Source organism: Microplitis demolitor, chromosome 1 (genome assembly GCF_026212275.2).
Source record: "Microplitis demolitor isolate Queensland-Clemson2020A chromosome 1, iyMicDemo2.1a, whole genome shotgun sequence".
Lineage (NCBI taxonomy): Eukaryota > Metazoa > Arthropoda > Insecta > Hymenoptera > Braconidae > Microplitis > Microplitis demolitor.
Window position 1 is genome coordinate 9753583 of NC_068545.1, and position 22378 is coordinate 9775960.

General features: G+C 28.3%; 1 protein-coding gene across 3 annotated transcripts in view; it reads right to left on the reverse strand.

The window, feature by feature from the left end:
• Nucleotides 1-2243: 2243 nt before the first annotated feature.
• Nucleotides 2244-22378, reverse strand: part of LOC103570380 (E3 ubiquitin-protein ligase AMFR) — a 116837-nt gene continuing 96702 nt past the window's right edge. For 2 of the 3 annotated variants that reach the window (XM_053741189.1, XM_053741193.1), the window contains 5 exons: nt 19556-19872; nt 14514-14910; nt 9594-9835; nt 7489-7530; nt 2244-7419 (listed from right to left, as the gene is read on the reverse strand). In XM_053741189.1, coding sequence (XP_053597164.1) covers nt 7224-7419; nt 7489-7530; nt 9594-9835; nt 14514-14910; nt 19556-19872 — 1194 coding nt within the window. In that variant the 3' untranslated portion in view covers nt 2244-7223. The remainder of the gene's footprint in view (nt 7420-7488; nt 7531-9593; nt 9836-14513; nt 14911-19555; nt 19873-22378) is intronic. The other variant, XM_053741197.1, reaches the window with a different exon arrangement.

Sequence of the window (22378 nt, forward strand, 5' to 3'; positions counted from 1 at the left end):
GAATGCAAATTCATTTTAAAAGTCGTATACGAATTATCGTCAAAAACGGAAAAGTCCGAATTTGACAGACATTTGACAAAAATTTCATGGGAATTTTTATTAGGGTTTTTTTCTAGTAAAAAAAAGTAACCTCTAAATTAAAAAAAAAATTAACCGCTAATTTTATTTTCAAGTTTTGCTATCAAATTGTCGGCCAATTCAAGCAGCACATTTTGATAATTTCAATTGTTAAATTACTGTCAGTTTTAATCTAAAGTGGCTTTTAGCGTAATTTCATACATCTAACAACATTGTGGCGCTACCTGTCAATACCTTATTGGCGAAATTTGGAAATCAGGTTTTTAATCAATGGAAACAAATAATTATTTTTTAAGTTAATTTTTTAACGGAAGATTTAATATCATTATACAAAAACAAAATATCATTATACAAAAAAAAAATATTATTTATTGAAGACTACTAATGGAAATTCTAGTTTTTTAATTACATTTTTGTTATAAATAAATTACTGTTTTATTTGTTTTCACCAACAATCACCGACAAACGGTTTCCTAGCAATTTAAATGAAAAAATAAAAAAAATATCGAAATAGAGGGGTTCAATGAAAAAAATTAAAGGTTAATTTTTATTTACTTTTTCATAATTAAGCAATTAACCCTCAAACAACTTTGATAGGTCAACATTGATCGACAAACGACCAACAAACGATTGCAATTGAAATAAATCGGATCGGTTTATATTGAGTTGGTATATAATGAGGAGTTAAGTTGGAGCTCAAATATACAACTTCATTAACCGATTTCTGATAATATTCACAATCAACACGACAAAAAGAAAACAAATTCTACCAAAAACAGATTCTCTGTATAACATCGCGCCAAGTACACGTTTAAAATTTTTTACAGATAAGAAAAAATTATTTTTTACAAAAAAAATAAATCAAATCGAAAATACCAAGTACCTAGTATGATGCAAAATCATAACAAACATTTTCATAAAATTTAAAAAAAAAATTGTATAACAAAATTTCAATGTACTTGGTGTGTTTACAAAAGAGTAAAAAAAAACATGTTTGATTTTATTAGAAATTAATTTTGCTTGAGTACATGTAGTAACGCACACTAAGTACATTGAAATTTTGTTATACAATTTTTTTTTGAAATTTTATGAAAATGTTTGTTATGATTTTGCATCATACTAGGTACTTGGTATTTTTTCGATTTGATTTATTTTTTTTTGTAAAAAATAATTTTTTCTTATCTGTAAAAAATTTTAAACGTGTACTTGGCGCGATGTTATACAGAGAATCTGTTTTTGGTAGGATAAAATTTACAGGAAAGTTGACTTTTCGAAAATTCTTTGATTTTCTTAGCGGAAAGTTAAAAAATACAATCAATTTACAAATAGATACAATCAATATGTAGTATAATTATAATAACAGATATTTCTTATTATTTTTCAAATGATAAATAATATTCAGTTGAATATTAGAGCATTTTTATTATTTTTTTATACAGTCCGTTCACTTACATGTCTATGAATTCTATAAATCGCTACGCATCCTGACAAAATATATAAAATAAAATTAATTGTTTAATAATAACGTTAATAAAAAATAATAAATATCTAATATAACAATAATAATGCTAATAAAAATTATTTTGTTCATTCCATTTTTTCTTCTTTTATCATTACGAAAAATGATTAAAATAATTATTAATGAATTATTTACTACTTTCCACTATGTTACTTAGTTTTAAATCCATTTCACTTTTATTTAATTTTTTAATTTTCTTTATTATTATTATTGATTAAAATTTTCTTCAACAGTAAAAATAATGAATAAAACTATTACTGCGAAAACATCATTTTCATAATAATTTAATACATTTAAACCTAAAAAAATAAAAATGATAATATTATATTATCAAAACGAAGTAAAATAATTTAATCGAAATTCAGAAGATTCTTCAATTTTTTTTAAATTTTTGTTTAAAATGAAGTTTTCTAGAAAAAATTTTTTAATTAATTCAACTTATTAACAAGACTTGCATAAATAACAAAAAAAGAATAACAAAAATATTTTTGAACGTCTTTTATAAATTCATTAGAAGAATAAAAATAAGGATTCGGGAGTTAACAGACAATTAAAAATTTTCGGATTTTTTTTTAACAAATTAATTATAAAATAAAAAAAAAAAAAAAAAAAAAAAAACTTAAAATATGCATAGGTAAAAAATTTAAAAAATTGTTGGTGCAATTCTTAAATATATATTTTTTTGTAATCTATGGTTTTAAAAAATAATCCAAAAATGATTAGACGTCGGCTAACTTCAGTATCGAAAATTTTATTTTTTAAAACTATTGATTTGTCTTTGAAAAAAATTATTTATAAATCTTTGTTTATTGTGTGAGTAAAAAATAAATGATTCCATCCATTTCTTCAAATGAGAAAAAGGATTGAAATCATGCCCTCTAAAATATTAGAACAATTACAATTTTCAGTGTTGGAGATAAAAAATTTTCGTGCGAGAACTTTCATGATTTAAAAATTATAAATATCATTAGTAATCGTCCCTACAGGCTCATACTCTAGAATCATATGCATTCCAAAGATTTTTAACAAAACATGTTTAATTAATTTTATCAAAAATTTTTCACTCAAGTGATCGGTATGAATTCAATAAAAAAAAAATAATAATTCAACTTTTACGAAATTTAATTGAAGAATCTATAATAAAATAGGGTGGCCCCCACTTGTAAACAAATACCGAATCTATTACACGTGAGGTAAAATTTTTCTGTGATCAACAAATTTATTAGTATAAAAAAAATATTTAATCAATTTAATACTGGAAATTTTAATACTATTGAAATTAAATTATAGTGAAAAATTTCCGATAAATTGAAAAAAATGAAATAAAAATTAAACTTTTATTAATTTAACTGTAAAGTTTATTTATAATTTTCAAATCTATTATTTTAAATGGTAGTTAATTTATTAATTTATGCAGCAATTCCAACCAATTTAATTTCATCACAAAAGCAATTGCGATCAATTAATTATAATAAGTTTTTGAAAGTAATGACAGCCCAACAAATTTAATTCCCTGGCGGATCTGAATTACAATAAATTATCTTTATTTACGGTATTCGAAAGAATTACGGTAAAATACGATATTCTAGCGTCAATTGCGGTATTTTAGGTAAAGTACGGCATTCTGCGGAAAATTACGACATTTTACGTAAAAATTTATTGTAATAATGAGGTACTTTACAGTGAAAGTGTGGCATTTTTTTAGTAAAGTTACGACATTTCACAGTTAGTGCGGTACTTTATCGCAAGTTTGCGATAACATTGCGGTATTTCACCGTAAACACGCAGATTTACTGCACTTTACCGTGAAGCGTGGTATTTTACCGTGTTACGGCAAAAATGCCCCAAATTGCGGTAAATTACTATAAATGACTGTAATTTATCTATTCTAAGGTAAAATACGGTAATTTGATGTAAATTGACTCCGCTAGAGTAATTATTATAATTCATAATAGATCAGCATTAAGTCGCATAAGCATATCAATAAATTTTATAAAATAATTTTAAGATGAATAATTTTCAAATGTATTTAATACTTATAAGATACATTATGTTTTATTTATTGTTCACTCATTGTCTGTCTAGCTTCCACAATTTTTCTTTTAATTTTTTCATTTTTAAATATATAAACCATAAAACTCACGTAAATCTTTCAGACTTAATATCAGCTCTTTTACAAACTTATTTTTTTTTTATACATTGCAATTAATAATTTACAATTAATTATAACAATGGCTAAGTATTCGATAATTTACATATCAATTAGATTAAAAGTACACTGCCTATTACAAAGCTTAACATATATATTATTTAAATAGTGAAATAAATATAAAAATTATAATTTATCAATTATACAAACTTTCATAATTACAAAATTGAATTTTTTAATAATTAATGAAATTAAAAAACTAATTAATAATCATAGTCAAGAAATATAAAAAGTCTCGTTTGCCTGAGCCAACATATTAATTTGACTAAAACGTTGACTAAAACTACGATATTTAAATAATTAATAATACTAAATTATTTATTTTAATTAACATTATCGTTTTTTATGATAGTACATCTAAAATAAATATATATTGTACCGTAAACTTACACAATTAAATTATATTAAAAAATAAGACCATGTATTTTAATTAATTAAAGTTAACGAAAGATAATAAGGGTAATGACAATCATAATTGTTGGTTGCTGTATAATTAATATCATAATCACAATATATTCATAAAATAAATTAGATGGATACAACTGAGGCCTTTTGTATTAAATTGGCACATAGATGATAAAAAAGGATAATTTTATATGAATGATTTAAATAAATAATAATAATATTAGTTTGAGGATAATTATGACAGCCGTTTGACAGATTTATTGCCGAGTAATAAATTCTAGCGATTGCAAGCTGCCTGGCTAATTTTTAAAAACAATAATTACCCTGGCGAATATGAATTACAATAAATTACGGTGATTACCGTAATTTGTCGTAATTTTTTTGCATTTGGAATAATGTCGGTATTTTACCGCAAAATACCCGAAATTACGGTAAAATGCCGCACTTTTTACATATACATATAATAATTTATGCTGAAATACCGTAATTTACGATAAAATACCTCGATTTACAGTTAAAACACGGTACTTTTGCTGTGAGATGCTGCACTTTACGTTCAAACATTGTAATTTACGGTAAAATACGGTATTCTATGATAAACTTTTTACGACAGAAGTACGGCATTTTTACCGTTGAATTCCTGTAAGAGGGCGGTAAGTTACCGTAAACTGCGATAAATTAGCTGTAGAAATACCGTATTTTACGGTGAATTACAGCAAATGCGGTAAATTACCGTAATTCAGATCCACTAGGGTTTTAATAAAGTACTTATTAATGTTTATGTAGATTCATATTAAAATAAATTTACAATTTTTATAGTTTGTAATCAATTTTTGAATTTAAAAACTTATTGGCGTTTGTTTAAATGTTTTTAATTTTGAATGATAGTGTGTATTATTCATAGGAATAATTTTAGTTTAAAGTATGAGAACATTTTGAAAAGACTGCTCTGAAATATCGTTATCGGTTTAAAAATAAAACTATGGATTATAACTCGAGAAATTTATGACTTGTTTCGCATTTAATAAATGTTCATTAGAGTCATCGATATAAATATTCAATCATATCGATTATGTTATTTTCATTAAAATCATTTATCTTTAAATAATAAAGTTTAACATATTTAATAATTATTTACTTTTTATGAATAATTTAAGTCTTTAATAAAGAGTATATTGTGGTACGTATGAATAAATTTAAAATTTTTGAACACTTGAATTAATAAAAAAAAAAAAAAACATAAATAACATTTTAGAGCAGACTTGTGTAAATAATTATTCAGGCGTTAGAACAAAATTTGATTATGATTATAAAGGCATTTAATCATCTAAATGTTTAAAAACATTAAAATAAATTGAATATAGTGGATTTTATATTTGTTATATTTATTATAAAAAATAATCTATAAAATAAATAATCAGTAATTAAGTATCATAAACATTTGAATAAATAGTTAATATTATTGAATTTAAAGACTAGTCTTTAATCTGTTCTAGTGGTCGGATTTATTTGAGCTGCTGATAACTTTAACATTTACTTACTTTTTTAAATTATAAACATTTTATTTTATTTTCTTTTTCTTTCAGTAAATACAAGCTCGACATTGTAATTTAACTTTTAATTTTTTTGGGACTATAAAAAAAAATAAAATATGGTGATAATTATCAGTGCAGATTCAATGCAAGGCTGAATTTTAAAATCTTTTCTTATTTACATATTTAATTTATTAAATTAATAACTTTTTAAATATCATGTTGGTAATTTGTTATTTTGATGTACGGATTATTTTTTTTAAGTTTAATCTTCCATAAAAACACAGCCGTTCTTTGTTTATTATTTAAATTTCTATATGTATGCTTTTATTTATTATTTTAGCCAGTTAAATCGACATTTAAGTTGATGCCGCAAATGATCAGACGTCCTGATTAAAAAAATGATTGGGAATAATTCAAAGCAATTAGAAATAATTTAAAACAGTTTGAATCGACTAATATATAGATATACACTTAACATGGAGCAAATTATTTTTCTTAATCAGGGCGTTAATCTCTAGTTAATTTACGTCAACAATTAACTAAGATCGTTTCATCATCATTATTTATGATTTTATTTTTATTCAAATCCCGATACGCTCGATAGATTTATAAAAATTCTCGGTTTTCCATTCATTTTTTTTTCTCCCTTACTTTATTGACAAAAATATATATATATCATCAACATCATATGAATATATATCGTCATAAATATCATTTTATAAATTTTTTCAGTGTACAATACACTTTACAACTTTACAAACTTGATTTTGTTTCTTTCTGACGGATCCGAATTACGGTAATTTACCATAGACTACAGTATTTCTACTGGAAATTCGCAGTAGTTTACAGTATTTTTCGGCAATTTCTATTACTAAAGGTAATTTACGGTATTTTTATCACAAGCACAGTATGTTTTTTAAGTTCTAATGTGCAATACGTCACTTTCCGGTAAAGTACCATAGGGGTCGCAATTTAACGGTAAATTGCTGATCTTTTCTTGCAAATTTGCGGTAAAAATACCGCCCTTTTTCTGTTATATACCGTACTTTTGCCATTAAATACCGCATATTATCGCAAAATGCCGAAATTGATCGCCAAACACCTTATCTCACCGTTAATTACGATATTCTACGACAAAAGTATGATATTTTTACCGTAAATTTGCAGTAAAAGAGCGGTAATTTACCGTGAAAGTGCGGCAATCTTGGTGGTTACACGAAAAAATTGTAAAAATAAAAATGCATACGGTTCTTACGATAAAAATACCGGAAATGGTTGTATTTTACTGTTATTCGCTGTAGAATACTGTAAAGTACCGAATATTACGGTAAATTACGGCTAAATGCAGTAAATTGCCGTAATTCGGATCCGCCAGGGTTATTATTTTTTTATTCAATATTAAAAAAAAGAAAAGAAAAGAAATATCAATTAAAAAAAAATTCAATTTAAAATAATGACAATGATGTGCGGGTTATTTTTAAGATGCACATTCAATTATATTTTCAGTACAACTTCCAGATGACGTTGACTCAATTTCCGATTTTCGATGTTTCTCGAGATACTTTCGTCTTGCTGTTAGCAACATGTGCTCTTTACGACGTTGTAATATTCTTTCTCGTTCATTTGAACACTTTGAAAATCTTCCACCGACAGTTGATTGTTCTTCGATTTGGCTATAAATTAAATTTTTTGTTATTATATTTATTTTTTCCAGATATTAAAGATTATAAATAAATATTTACTTCTCCACTATTTCAACTATATCTTTTTTATTTGAGGGAATTCTAAAAAAATTAATAAACAAAATAAATTCATGTACTCTAGTGTATATCATGTATAATCGAGTCGTAATTTAAATTATATCGCGCGCCAAAAGGTAATAGGGCGCATTGCCACAGATTAGTAGGGATCCATGTTAAAAGGGCGCACAAAAAATTTTTTTTGCCATTTGCTTTTAGAATCTTTCGAAATGCAAAGATCTATAAAATAAAAATTACGGAAATTCTTAGGTTTAAGGGACGTATCTCTAGACATGTGTCCTATTAGCTAACATGATACTGAAGAAATAGCTTCACAAAACAAGGAGCTCGAAAACATTACAGTCAATACACTTTTGAGGCTTCAAGCTCAACAATAGTAATGTCGCACATTCTATTGCGAAAATTCACGTAATAGACAATAACAACTAACAAATGATGAAGTAAATCGTTCTTTTTCGTATTTTTAATCATTAATATCTTTTGAAATAATGAATCGATTTTGACGTTTAAGGTAGCTTTCGACGCAGTTTATTAATCATTAACGTTCAAGAAAACACTATCAATTAGTTCAAAAATTTAGATTTTATTAGAAAAAAACACTTTTTTGCAATTCTTTCGTCAAAAATTTATCTTGAACAAAAGAACCAATTTTGATGGTTGAGGTGGTATTCGACGCGGCTTATGAAGTTTTAGAGCTGATTCGATTTTGGAATTAATCTATCGAGTACATTGCAAGTTATCGAAAAAAAAAACAGTTGGGAAAAAATTTGATTTTTGAAATATCTTCGAACGTACCGTACTGATTATGCTCAATTTTTCAAAAGTTGTTGAAATTAACGAGCCGCTTTAAACGCAACCTCAAAAAGCCAAACCTGTTCACCCATGCAGGAGCTGCCAGAGTTAAACGAAGAGGCCTTCCTTGGCCCAGCACTGGGGAACCTAGTTTTGGCACGCCCATATTAGCCCATGCTTGGGCCCAGTATGGTTACTCAATCCTAGCCATTCTGATTGTTACCTGAGCCTGTGTGTATGTAAACTTTTCATAACTTTTTAACTAATGAACCGATTTAGATGGTTAAGGCGGCAATCGAAAGTGCTTGTTGGCCATCAACTTTTCTGAAAATTTCAGATCATTTGATCAAGTAGAATCAAAAATATTGGCGAATTAAAAAAAAAAATTTTTTTTTTTTAGTTTTTTATTGATTTCTTAGAAATAACTTATACGATCGACGTCAAAATCTAATCAGCTCTAGAAATGAACGAAACGCGTCGATTGCTGCTTTAGTCATCTCAATCGGATAATTCGTTCGAGAGTTATCGCGGAAGAAAGAAACGGTGAAAAACGGTTTTTTGTGAATATCTTTGAAACAACTGAACTAAACAATTCCCAAATCTGATCAGCTTCAGAATTTATGAGAACGCGCCGATTGCCACCTTAACCATCAAAATCGGGTCATTGGTCTAAGAGATATCGCGGGAGAAAGAAATTATTTGAAATCTATGTATTCATATAACTTACTTTATAATAAAATACGAATAAACTTTTCATTTTCACTAGAATGAATAAGAACGTTTTATAGACTATTGATAAAATATTAATCAAGTACGCCAATAATAAATATAGTGAAACTTATGAATTCAAGACTTATGTATACTTTAAATGTTTTTAGTTTTTTAATTTGTCAATATGCATATTAACAGCTTGAAGCTCCTGACGATTGGTTTCTACTAAGACTTTGCATTTGCGCCGCGCCACTTTTTGAATAGATTTAACAGGAAAAAAAATTTATCGGATTTTTTCAGTCAAAAAAAAAAAAAAAAAAAAAAAAAAAAAAAAAAAAAAAAAAAAAAAAAAAAGAAAATAAAATTTTTTCCAGCTTTGTGACGAAATTTCCTGATTCTTAATTTGCTACTTTATAATTCCCTGACATTTCCAGGTATTCCAGAAATGTGGCCACTATGTTTTACTTGCGAAAAATTTAAAATTTTCCAGAAAATTTTTATATTTTTTTATTCGGAAACAAACAATTAATTGGCTGAATTAAAATAATAATAGTAATAAAAATGAGATAAACTAATTAACTTACCTATCAACAACAGGTATGTCAAACTTAGGATCCCACGTCTTCGAAGTAACTACACTAGGTAAAGTGTGATTATTACTGGATTGAGTTTGAGTTGAAGTTTCAGCTTCAATTTCCCCAATAACATGGTGCGGTAGCGTTACTCTACCGTCTAAGATATTCTCTACAGTTAACTCAACAGATCTAGTAATTCTGAGATCTTCCAGCACAACATTCCGCGGGTAATGAGGAAACAAGTGCATCACCTGACAAAAAGAAAAAGAAAGTAGGTCTGTGTACGTATGTACGCGCGTTAGAAAAGTTATACTTCTTTTGCGGGACTAAAAGAAATTTTACCCATGCCAATAATATGTATTATGTAAAAAAATGTTCATACGTTTTATTAAAATTAGAAAAAAATGCAAATTTCAAAAAAATTTCAGTGTTTTGCAGTTTGTGTTGGCCAATAAAATCGTTAAGTTGATAATTTTGTAGGAAATAAAAATTTTTTTGATTTCTTGTATTATTTCTTTGATATCCATTAATTATTCGATCTTATCACCACTTGTTACGATCTCTAAAGTAATACTTTGGTCATATTAATATTAAACGCTTATATAAAATTAAAATAAATATTTTAACGTTCCGATTAAGATTATTTACAACTAATAATTAAAATATATTTTAGTTCGTTACTATTTGCAATCAACAACCATAATTTTATAATTTTACTTAAAAAAATTAACTTAATTAAGAAGTAACTCAAATTTTTATAATGAATGTTATTTTTAATAATGGTAGTAGAGCAAGATAATTCAACTGGGTTCTTGATAAATAATCAATTGAATTTAATAAATTTTATTTTTAAAAGTTATGTAATTATAATAAAAATAATATGAAATTATAATTCTTGTTTTCTTAATCAAAAATATTAATTAAATAGCTCTTTATATTTCATAAAACTGAGTAGTTGTAGTAAAATAAAAAAGTTTGGAAAATCCAAAAGTGCACGCCTTATAACGCTTATTCAACAATACAAAATAACTTATTATTTGAATATTCTGCTGAAAGAATTAAAATTAAATAAATAAAAAAATAAAAGCTATTAATTTTATTATTTTTTTTAATTTCCCGCTAAGAAAATTTAAAATTTTCAAAAATTCGGGAAGTTATTGGTTTCGGTCCGATTTTCAAAAATCGAATTTCTATCAGATCTTGACATTTGGAGATTCTAGGATGTTATTCTGACTAATTTCAAGATGATTTCCAAGTGTATGTATGTATGTATGTACGTTCGTACGTATGTAAATATCTGTATCTTTTGAACGGATGAACCGATTTTGATCATCGGGGTTTCATTCGACGTGGTTTGTCAATATCTAAGAGCTGTCGGAAATTAAAATTGATTGGTAGGGTGCGTTCGAAGATATTCAAAAAATAAAATTTTTTCAAAAATGTTTTTTTTTGGATAACTTCTAATGTGCTCAATGGATTGATTTCAAAATCAACTAGGCTCTAAAGCTTTATAAGCCGCGTCGAATGCCTCCTCAACCATAAAAATCGATACAATTCGTTCAAGAGAAACGGTTGTCGTAAGAATTAAAAACAAAAATTTTTTTTAGTTTTTTTGAAATTTCTCAAAAACAACTCGATAAATCAATTTCAAAATCTGGTCAGCTCTAGAACTCAATAAAACGCGTCGATTGCCACCTTAACCGTCTCAATAGGTTAATTCGTTTGAGAGACATCGTTGGTAAAAAAATGGTAAAAAACGTTTTTCTTTTTCGAAAACAAAGGCATACAAAAGTATTTTCGAGCTCGAAGAAGCTTAATTGATAGACCGATTTTTTTTATTATTACTTTTAGTTATTTGAATTTTAGGATTCAATCTTTCACAATATTGGCGTCAAATGAGAAATATACAGCGCATGCGTTTACATAATTATCAGCCTGGCTAACAGTGCTCCAACGCGGCCAAAGAATGAACATCATATAACCATAGAAATATACCTATATTGATCAGTATTCTTCAATATTTTTCATTAATTATAATTAAACGACACTGAATCAAACCGTCATTTCAAATAGCAAATAATCCAGTGTGATTCTGAAGCTAATAAAAAAGGAATGGTCCTGATAAGTTAAAGTTTTCGGGCGTAATCGTGGCACATCCACATGTACAGACATCCGGACGTTCACGAACAATTTTTTTAAATCAGATTTTTTTTAATATGAAACAAAATATATGTGTTTTAAACACATCGAATATGATGATAAGAGCTTTTTTGTTAATAGTGTACTTGTATTATCTTGCAAATACAAAATAAATGCAACAGAGGCAATTGAAGTCTGCAAAATTACTTGACATTGACATGTTGAGAGTAATGCACTACCTCAAACGCTTCGCGTTGTGAGGCGTGCAATAAGTAGATCATATAATAGTATCAGTTCGACATTAGGAGGTTCATCCAGTAGCTATCGTTCAAATCTAGCGATTAGAAGGACGGCAGTTCGCGCCCAGAGCCCAGTAGAATTTTCACCGAGTTTTTTTCACGTCATTTACCTCACTTAAATAGTTTAAACGTTAATGATCACGAACTCTGTTAGGTTAATAATAATAAATTTTTTTTTTCTTAATTAAATTTATTTGTTTGGTCGATGCATGGGTCAGGTATGGCAAGCAAGCATGGGCCAGTGTAATCATTCCAGACTTCTACCAAGGCTGACTTACAAGTGTGGCCTACAGTTCTACATAGTTGGGGCAAGTCTGAGTACGTCATACTTTCCTCTATGGGATACTCAAACCAATATCACTATGTAATGTACGTTGTAAAACCTGAATTAAATCGAATGATTAATAAACATTGGATAAATAATACAAGAAATTTCAAAATATTTCATTTTTTATAAGCCAGCCCTGATTAAACAAATCGATTTGTGACGATTAAAACTGTTTTGATCGTTTTGAATCGTTACGACTCGTCAATTAATGATTACAAGATTACAACGATTAAATTTAAAACTATTAAAAATTTAATCGTTTTTTACCCTCTTTAACCGTAAAATAATATTGCAGTTTCTGGTTCCGCATGAATATTAAAAACGATTTAGGACGATTTGAAATTTTAATCATTAATCGTTTTTAATTGTAAAATAATAAATCGTCTTTTGACGGTTAGAGACGATTAACTGTGAAAAACCATGACGATTATGTCGATTAAAGATGATTAATGGTGACTAAATTTTTAATCGTTTTTAATCGTCACAAATCGTTTTGTTTAATCAGGGAGATCATCATTTTTACGGTTTTATTCGGCAACTTAAACTACAAAATATCTCAACTTTTTTTTTTTTTCTACATTTAATATAAAGTATAAACATTAATCTTACGCAGCAGCGTATTAATTTTATTTGATTTAAGTTGTAAAAAAAAAAAACGTTATTAAAAAAAATCGAAGAAACCAATTTATTTAGTGTTTAAATCTTTAATCGTTTCAGAGGCGGATTAGTGTTATCAGATTAAGCTCGAACTTAAGCTTAAAAACAAAAATGTTTTTTTTTTTCATATATATATATATATATGTATATATATATATGTATATATATATATATATATATATACTCTCTTAAATCTGAAATAATGAAAATAGTGACTATTCACTATTTGTTAGTGAAAAATATATCACTAATTCGAATAGTGGTTTACTTTGCACTAGCAATAAGTGACTATTCACTACCAAATAGTGATTTTCACTAATTCACTTTTAGAGTAAATATATATATATATATATACATTAAGGTGGGCCAAAAAAATCGACTTTTTTTTTTATACTTTGAAAAATAGGTTGGTAGACACCTTAAAAAAATGAAATATATCATGTATGCAAGGTGATAACCTTTAGAAACACTGAAAATCCAATATAAAACTGGTAGATACTAAAGGTAAGGTGAGAATAGGAAACATAGGCAGCGTTAGTTTTACAAGTCAAACAAAAGAAGTGATGGGATTCAAAACGAAAATCCCCTCGAACAAAAAATTTTATGTATATTTTGTAGAAAAAAGTTTTAAAATATACTCTGAACAAACGCCATAAAAATAATTAACAGCACGATCGGGATTTCTAATAAAGATAAAATTTATGAAAATATTATAAAAATAATAAATTACAAATAAATTTCCGAACAGAGAACTTTTGTAGTAGTTACTTTCACGACAGAAACTCAAGTTTTTAACGAATATCCCCGTAAAAAGTGTTAAAATTTGTGTGCATTGAAGTTTGACGATGAATATCTTTTAAACGGTTAATTGAATCGACTAATCATAAGAGACCATTTCTGTAGAGCAGTGAATTTTCTATGAAGTCATGAGGTGCGCGTATCATAATAATATTTTTTTATAGTTATAATATTCATAAGAAAAAAGAAATCTGCCTGAAAGTAATCAAACTTCAACTTTTAATAACTTTTGAATGGTGAGGTTTACGAAAAAATTGTAAGAAATCTTTTACGTAGAGAATTCAATTTCCTGTAAATAGATAAGATAAAATATTTTTTCCAAATAGTAAATACCGAGATATGAATTTTTCCTTCTAATTATAAGGAAAAAATAAAAAAACTGAGAGGTGGAGGACTTTTCTATTAAAATTAAGACCTCATACTTGGAGAGAATTTTTTTAAGGTATCTCCCAACCTATTTTTCAGAGTATAAAATGAAAAAAAAAAAAAAAGTCGATTTTTTTGGCCCACCCTAATATATATATATATATATATATATATATTCACAATAGACTAACACGTTCAGATTCTGGGCTTCTTTTGAGTTAACTTAGTACAGAAAAAAAAATTCATTTAACCCTTCAGCACTCCCGTGGTTTTTAGTATATTACTTACACTTCAATGAAATCCTATAATTGAAAGCTCAATAATTAGAAACTCGAAACTTACTTGTCTTGCCATAGCATCCAGCTGAGAATTACTGTGCGCCAAGGTAAGAATGTCACCTCGTAAACGATTATGCGTAACTTCAACAGAGAAACTTGGCAACCAAGACACGTATCTCGAGCCATCAAAGTGGAAGAAATGATTATCATTTCTGCCAACGGATGTTTGTGATTCGGGTGACTCTGTCCTTAATTCGGCTGTATTATCACGCCGATTAGCTTGCATACTTAATACGAGCCTGCATGTTGGACATGAGGTGTCTTGTTCTAACCAAGATTGCAAACATGAGTTGTGGAAGAGATGACTGCAGGGCAATTTTCGCGCTGAGTCCATTTTTTCCCAGCATATTGCGCAGTTGTCAGAATTTTCGGCAAGTTCTTCTGGTACAGCCATTGGATAACTAAATAATTTGTTTAATTATTATTTATAATTCATTATTATTGAAAATAATTATTTAGAAAACAAGTTTTAAAGAGGGATCAGGGACTTAGTTTTTACACTGTAAATATTATAAATCTTGTTGCTACTATTCCGATAGTAGAAATATTTTTTGGTGTCGTAATAAATACAAATGTTAAAATGTAAATGTTAAGATACCGAGATTTTTAACTTCCGCTTAAGGAAATTGTGAGTTTTCAAAAATTCGGGAAGTTATTATTTTTACCCCAATCTTCGAAAATCGAATGTCGACGTTTTGAGGTCCTACACTGTGAAAATTTTCTATTCAAAATTACTATGGGCGCATGTTATAGGTGAACTATAACGAATTTGTCCACAAATAAATGTAAAAACAATTTTTTACTATAAAAAAGAATCAAAATTATTAGTGTAACCTGTGATTTTTACTTTACCATAGTAAAATTTATAACAGATTAAAATTAACTCTGGAAATTAATTTGATTTCACAATATTCCCACAGTAAAGTGAAACGAATCACACTATAGTCAGTTGTATCCGATTCGAAATTACTATGGTACATTTTAAATTTTCAAATTTACCCATATTAAACGTATGCGCGTTAGTTGTGACACGTGCTTTTCTATTGTAGCGTATTTTGTCCTGAGTGCATAACTAAACTGGATTTTGTGAAATGAATATTAAAATTATAAAAACGTATTTGTTAGTTATTATTTATGTCTATTATATAATTAAATCTGTAACAAATCTAAATATACTTGTATTAAAAAATCTTTTTGAATTATCAGTGTTTTTAAATTTCATTTACTTAAAAATTTATTGGAAATCTTATTTTTATAGCATACTTAATTTTTAACTATTATTTCAGTTATATTATATTAAAACTTTATTTATAGTAATTAAATGCGAATCATAATTTAAAAAAAAAAATAACTAAATAAATTTGATACTGTTATAAGTAATAAAATAAGCATTTTGTTCAAAATTATTTTCATTTTTGGAAAACAAAAAAAATATTTTATAATGATTAATTAAGAAATTTAAACTAAATAATTTAAAAGTCTAATAGCATTTAAACTGGTGCCAACATTTCATATTTTATTTTCTAAAAAGTCTCACTGTAAAAAAAAAAAATTTTTCAGCTAAGGTAAAAGACCTAGCATCCGATCAGGGAACTAGTACCTGATCACTCATGTATTTGTATATCAATATTTACTAAATTTTACTAAATGAATAAATAAATAAATACATAAATATAGATATACATGGAGTGATCGAGTACTAGTTCCCTGATCGGGTACTAGGTCTTACTTTAGCTGTGAATTTTTTTTCTCACCTCCGGGCGGAAAACGTCAACTTTCGTCCCGCTGTGCAAAACAAATGCGGCAATTTCGTTTTGCACAGCGGGACGAAAGTTGATGCTTTCCGCCCGGAGGCGAGAATAGTATATTACACATCTAGGGAAGTAAAGTAAGAAAGACTCAGATCACATACTTGTTGACCTCGGCTTTGGCTCTGCCAATAATTACATGTGATCTGAGACATTTCTAACTTTACTTCCCCAGGTGTGTAATATACTATTTTACAGAGAAACTTTTTATTTTTTAAATTGTCTCCCTAATTTATTTCGCTTTTGGGGCAAGCCTGGGTAACCTAGCCTTGGCCGTCCAATGGCAACCCAGACTTGGACCAAGGTAAGATTACCCAAGTTTGGCTATACCTTGTTTGGTTTAATAAGTAGATCATATTAATGTATCAGTTCAACATTAGTAGGTTCGTCCAGTAGCTATCTTTCGGACCCATCAATCAAAAGGACGGTAGTTCGTGCCTGAATCCCAGCAAAATTTTCACCGAGTTTTTTTCACATCATTTACCTTCTTTAGATAGTTTAAACGTTAATGATCAAATATTCTACGAGGTTTATAATAATAAATTTTTTTTTAAATTAAATTTATCCGTTTCCTCGATGCATGAGCAAGTTCTGGCAACCAAGTCTGGCCCCATGTTATCATTCCAGAGTTCTCCCAAGGCTGGCTTACAAGCTTGGGCCAAGCCTGGGCCCGTCGTACTTTCCTCTCCGGGCTATCATTAAAATTACAATGTGTCATTGTAAAACATAGTAGTGAGTAAATAAAGTTCACCAGTAATATGCACTATAGTAAAAAGTGATGCGCATGAAAAGTAAAAATTAATGGAAAATTTCCACAGTGTAGGAAGCTATTCTGACTATTATCAGAATGATGTCCGACTGTCGTGTGTGTGTGTGTGTGTGTGTGTGTGTGTGTGTGTGTGTGTGTGTGTGTGTGTGTGTGTGTGTGTGTGTGTGTGTGTGTGTGTGTGTGTGTGTGTGTGTGTGTGTGTGTGTGTGTGTGTGTGTGTGTGTGTGTGTGTGTGTGTGTGTGTGTGTGTGTGTGTGTGTGTGTGTGTGTGTGTGTGTGTGTGTGCGTGCGTGTGTGTGTGTGTGTGTGCGTGTGTGTGTGTGTGTGCGTGTGTGTGTGTGTGTGTGTGTGTGTGTGTGTGTGTGTGTGTGTGTGTGTGTGTGTGTGTGTGTGTGTGTGTGTGTGTGTGTGTGTGTGTGTGTGTGTGTGTGTGTGTGTGTGTGTGTGTGTGTGTGTGTGTGTGTGTGTGTGTGTGTGTGTGTGTGTGTGTGTGTGTGTGTGTGTGTTTTTGATGTTTAAATGTATTCTTTTTTAAACTTCTTTATGAAGTCAAAACTAAGAGCTCCTTAAAGACGTCATGGTAAATTCATAATGAAGTCTTATTTACGAAGTCTGAAAAAAGAACTCTTTGAGAACTCTTTTTAAAGTCGTCTTACTGAGTTTGCTAGGTGGCTCATTCGACATCTTGAAAACTTCTTAAAGACTTCTTTAAGATGTTGATGAGACGTGCAAATCATAAACAGGAACTCATTCAGAACTCATTAAGACGTCATTTTGCTACCTGGGTTATAATTCTTAAAATGGAATTCAAAAATATTGAAAGGAATTCAATCTTTCATCATTTCAATACCTTCCAATATGGAATTATTTTGGTATTGAGAAGGATTCAGAGAGAATCAAAAATATTAATTCATTTGAATCTTTTTCAATTCTTTGGAAGTTTAGAAATTCTCATATTATTATAGAATTCAATAGAATTGAAAAGTATTAATTTTAAGCCCAGATGAAAATCTGGTGGTATAGAAAGTATTCAATTCTCATCTTTTTCAATCCTTTTCAATGAGTATTTTTAATCAGGGCTATGTTAATATAAGTCAAGTATAAGCAATAGCAACACCATCGATGAAGTCTCAAAACTATATTGCTGTTTCTTTTTTTGTCTTCAGACTTTTTTTTATTCTCAGCAAAATTATTCTGATTTTTATTGAAATTGTTGATCTCTTTTGGATAAAAATTAATTCTAACTCTACATAATGGCCATAAATAAAGAGCTAAGCCTAACCAATAAAAATCAATGTGGTGTTTATAAATTTGCATTAAAAACTTTAAAATATATGCAATTATTTAGGCCCCGCAATAATACATACGCATAAGCTTGTCTTTAAAATGCTTAGTATTTAAAAAAAATATCAGTTTATCTCATTGTTGATTTGTTTTTTTTTAAGTTAATAGTAAGTACAAATTAGGTATAAAAAAAAAATTATCGATATTTTGGAATAAACTTCATTAAATTGTTTTTGAATTAAGACCTACAACAAAACTGCAGTAATACCCACACTTGCCCCATAATTTTATTTTTTGCATGAATGTATTCAATTTCGTGTCAATTACTATATAATATCTCTGTCTGGGTACTGAATTATCTATAGCATTTCATTTTTAATATAAGGTAAAAGCCCCTATATCCTATACTATAAAATGAAAAACCATATTTTTTTTATTGAAGTTATTTTTTTATAGTTTTAAGGTTTAGAATAAAATTTAAGTTTGAAGAATAATGCTGATAATTAATTATTATTAATTTTTTAAATAAGGTCCTTGAGTGTACCCATAGTCGCTTACTAAAAGTTGCAATGTACCATTACTCGATCCACACATGGCCCTATAGTCGCTCAAAGACAATATCAATTAAATCATGATAAGTTTATTAATTTGGAAAATAATTTATAAATTATATTACTTTATTCTTTGATAATTTAAAATTTCATGAATTTTAAAAATGTATAATAAGATATAGTTATAACAATTCTTAAAAAATTTGACGTAACCTAAATTTAATCTAACGAATGAACGTTAAAGTAAAAAATGCCTGGCTGAGCGCGATTGTGAAAACACTCATTCAATTCAAATTTATAATCTTATAAATTATGAATTAAAATTTATAATTTATAAAATAATGTGATACATCATGTTTTAATATATTTAGATTTACAAATAATTATTTATCAATAATAATATTTTTAGCTGTAATTTTTTTTTTATAGAAATTATAAAAAAACTCCTTAAACAGTCAAAGTGAATGACAAATGGTATTGAGTGGGTATAGGGCCTTTACCTTAATCAATTTTTTTTTGGCCTTAGCCGAATTTCGCACCCTGATCTTCCGTGTACGAGTTCTTAACACTACCCAGCAGTCCGCTAATTCTTTCTAACTTTACTGTTCTTAACAAAACAATTAAAAATACTTACTTCTGCTCCATATGATTTAATACAGCGAGGTAATTTCTGTGTTTAGTAATTCTACGTTGAATCTCATGGAATAAGTAGCGTAATTGCATGCATATTACAAGTGACGCCATGCTTAATAAAATATTACTCCACAGTAACATGTGAACGTGATGAAGAAAATCAACAGCAAGAACAGTTAATTCACATATTAATTCAGTATAATAAGCCAATGGGCCACGTTTGTCTGATGATGATGAACGGGGCGATGATCGAGTGTCGTACAGATGAATCGCGTACCTCAACATGACGTGAATTGTACGAACTGCCAACAGGATACACTATGAAATAAAATATAAAAATTTTTTATATATTTGTGTAGCATGAAAATTATAATAATTTATTATTCATTTTAATAAATTATCTTCCCGAATCGAAATTCAAAGGCTACATTCATCACTCTAGTCCGAAACAGAATCGATTTAGAGCACTGTAAGCCACCTGAGCTCCGACATTGAACCTCAGGATCCTACCATTTACTATGAGGTACTATTTTGAATCGCTAAGTCCGACATACGTTTTTTTTTAATTTAAAATTTCTTAATAAGTAGTATGTAACAGTACTTAAATTGTAATTTTTTTCGATTATTCCAGAATATTTTTTATTATTTTGAATATTTAAGATTATTTTTGGAACTTTTAAATTTTAATCAGTAATGACTTTTTCCGAGCAGTATAAGGTAAAAGCACCAGTACCAAGCCCCAAACCAGTAGCCAGCCACTTCATGTTGAATTATATCTATATATATTTTGAGCCTATGTTGAAGTATATGGCCAGCTGGCTACTGGTTAGGGGCTGGGTACGGATGCTATTACCCTATATAATAAGAAATAATTATAATATACGTTTATTTTATATCACCTTGAATTGAATTCGCGTTTACAATGATTGGAACACTTTCAGTTTAAATTTTCAAAATATATAGCTGCGGCTTAATTGTTTGTGATGAAAAATTTAACAATAACAACAATAGTGACAAAAGTAATGATATTTATAATTATAATAATAATAATAATCAGTCTTTAATTATAATAACTATTTTTAAAATAATAATATTATTAATTATAAATTATAACTACAATTATAGTCAATAATATTATTATATTACAAATAATTGTTATAATGATAGAATTATTATTATTATTGTTATTAAAAAGGTTGTAGTGGTCCAAAGTCAGACCTAATTTAACATGGAAATAGAATCTACTTTGATCCCCCAAGTCCGAAATAAGAACTACCTTAGGAGGCTCAACACCGGCTTTAAATTTCGACTCGGGTTATTTTATTTAATTAATAATTATTTAACTATATCTATTTATTAATATAAATTGTTATTTTTCCTCATTATCAATAATTTTAAAATTATCATAATGTAATAAGGAAAACGCAATCATGTATAATATTGAATTATCAGGTGATTAAACATTTTTATTACGTGTTTGTTATACTCAGTAGTTTCTGTTGCTATTCCAAGAATAATTACTACTAATATTAAAAGTGTGAAGTGAAGTATCATTAAATTGTAATACTGATACATCGTATCATGCTAATTAAGATTTTTTTTACTGCTGCTGAATATTTAATTTTTTTCACCATCGCGATACTTATATGGACAATAATAGTAAAATAAAATACTTTTATTTTCGGTTGGTTCTTGATTCAAATCGTTAAAAAGTTACAAAGAGTTTACATACACACACACACACACACTCGTACACACACACACACACACACACACACACACACACACACACACACACACTCGGACATCATTCTGAAAATAGTCGGAGTAGCTTCCTAGGACCTCAAAACGTCGACATCTGATGAAAACTCGATTTTTGAAAATTGAGGTGAAAACAATAACTTCTCGAAATTTTTGAAAATCGTCGATTTTCATAGCGGGAAGTTAAAAAGAGCATAAGCTAGACGAACTACTAAAGAAAGCAAGCAAACCTCTTAGCAAACTCTCGTATCTTCAATCAATCATCAAACTCCCAGCACTATCATAAAGAAAAAGATAAACGCAATGAAAAGTCAAACGCGCTCTAATGTCTCTTTTATTGAAACAGCAGAAGGTATACCCCTAACTGATAACAAAAAAACAGCTGATCGCCTGGTGAAATACTTTGCACAAAACTCTAGTAATGTCAACTATCCAGCAGACTTCCTCATCATCAAGGCACATCTTAAAAATAAAAAGTATCAACAAAACCTAAACCTTGATCCTATCAACAAGCCATTTAGAATAGAGGAACTCCAAAATGTACTGATCAACTGTAAAGACTTTAGTCCAGGATCAGATAACATTCCCAATGCGTTGATCAAACAACTACCACAACAAGCTCTTGTATTCTTTCTGGATCTATATAACACAATCTGGGATCAATAGCTGTTTCTTGACATTTGGAAAGAGGCAATAATCATACCAATTCCTAAGCCTAACAAGAATAGCACGCAAGCAGCTAATCATAGACCAATATCTTCAACTTGTAACAGGTGCAAGATATTAGAAAAATTAGTGAGCAGAAGTCTAAGATGAAGAATGGATGCATAAAACTGGGTAGACTCGAGACATTACGGATTCTGGCACCATAGATCAACCACTGACTATCTAGTTAACTTAGAATCATATATATGTGATGCCTTCGCTAACAAATTCCATGTCCTAGCTGCTTCACAACACCTAGAAAAAGCATTTGAAATGGTCTCGCTAGATAAAGTCATTAGCATACTCGAAGAAAAGGGTTTGAACGGTAACATGCTGGGATACATAGAAAAACTTTCTC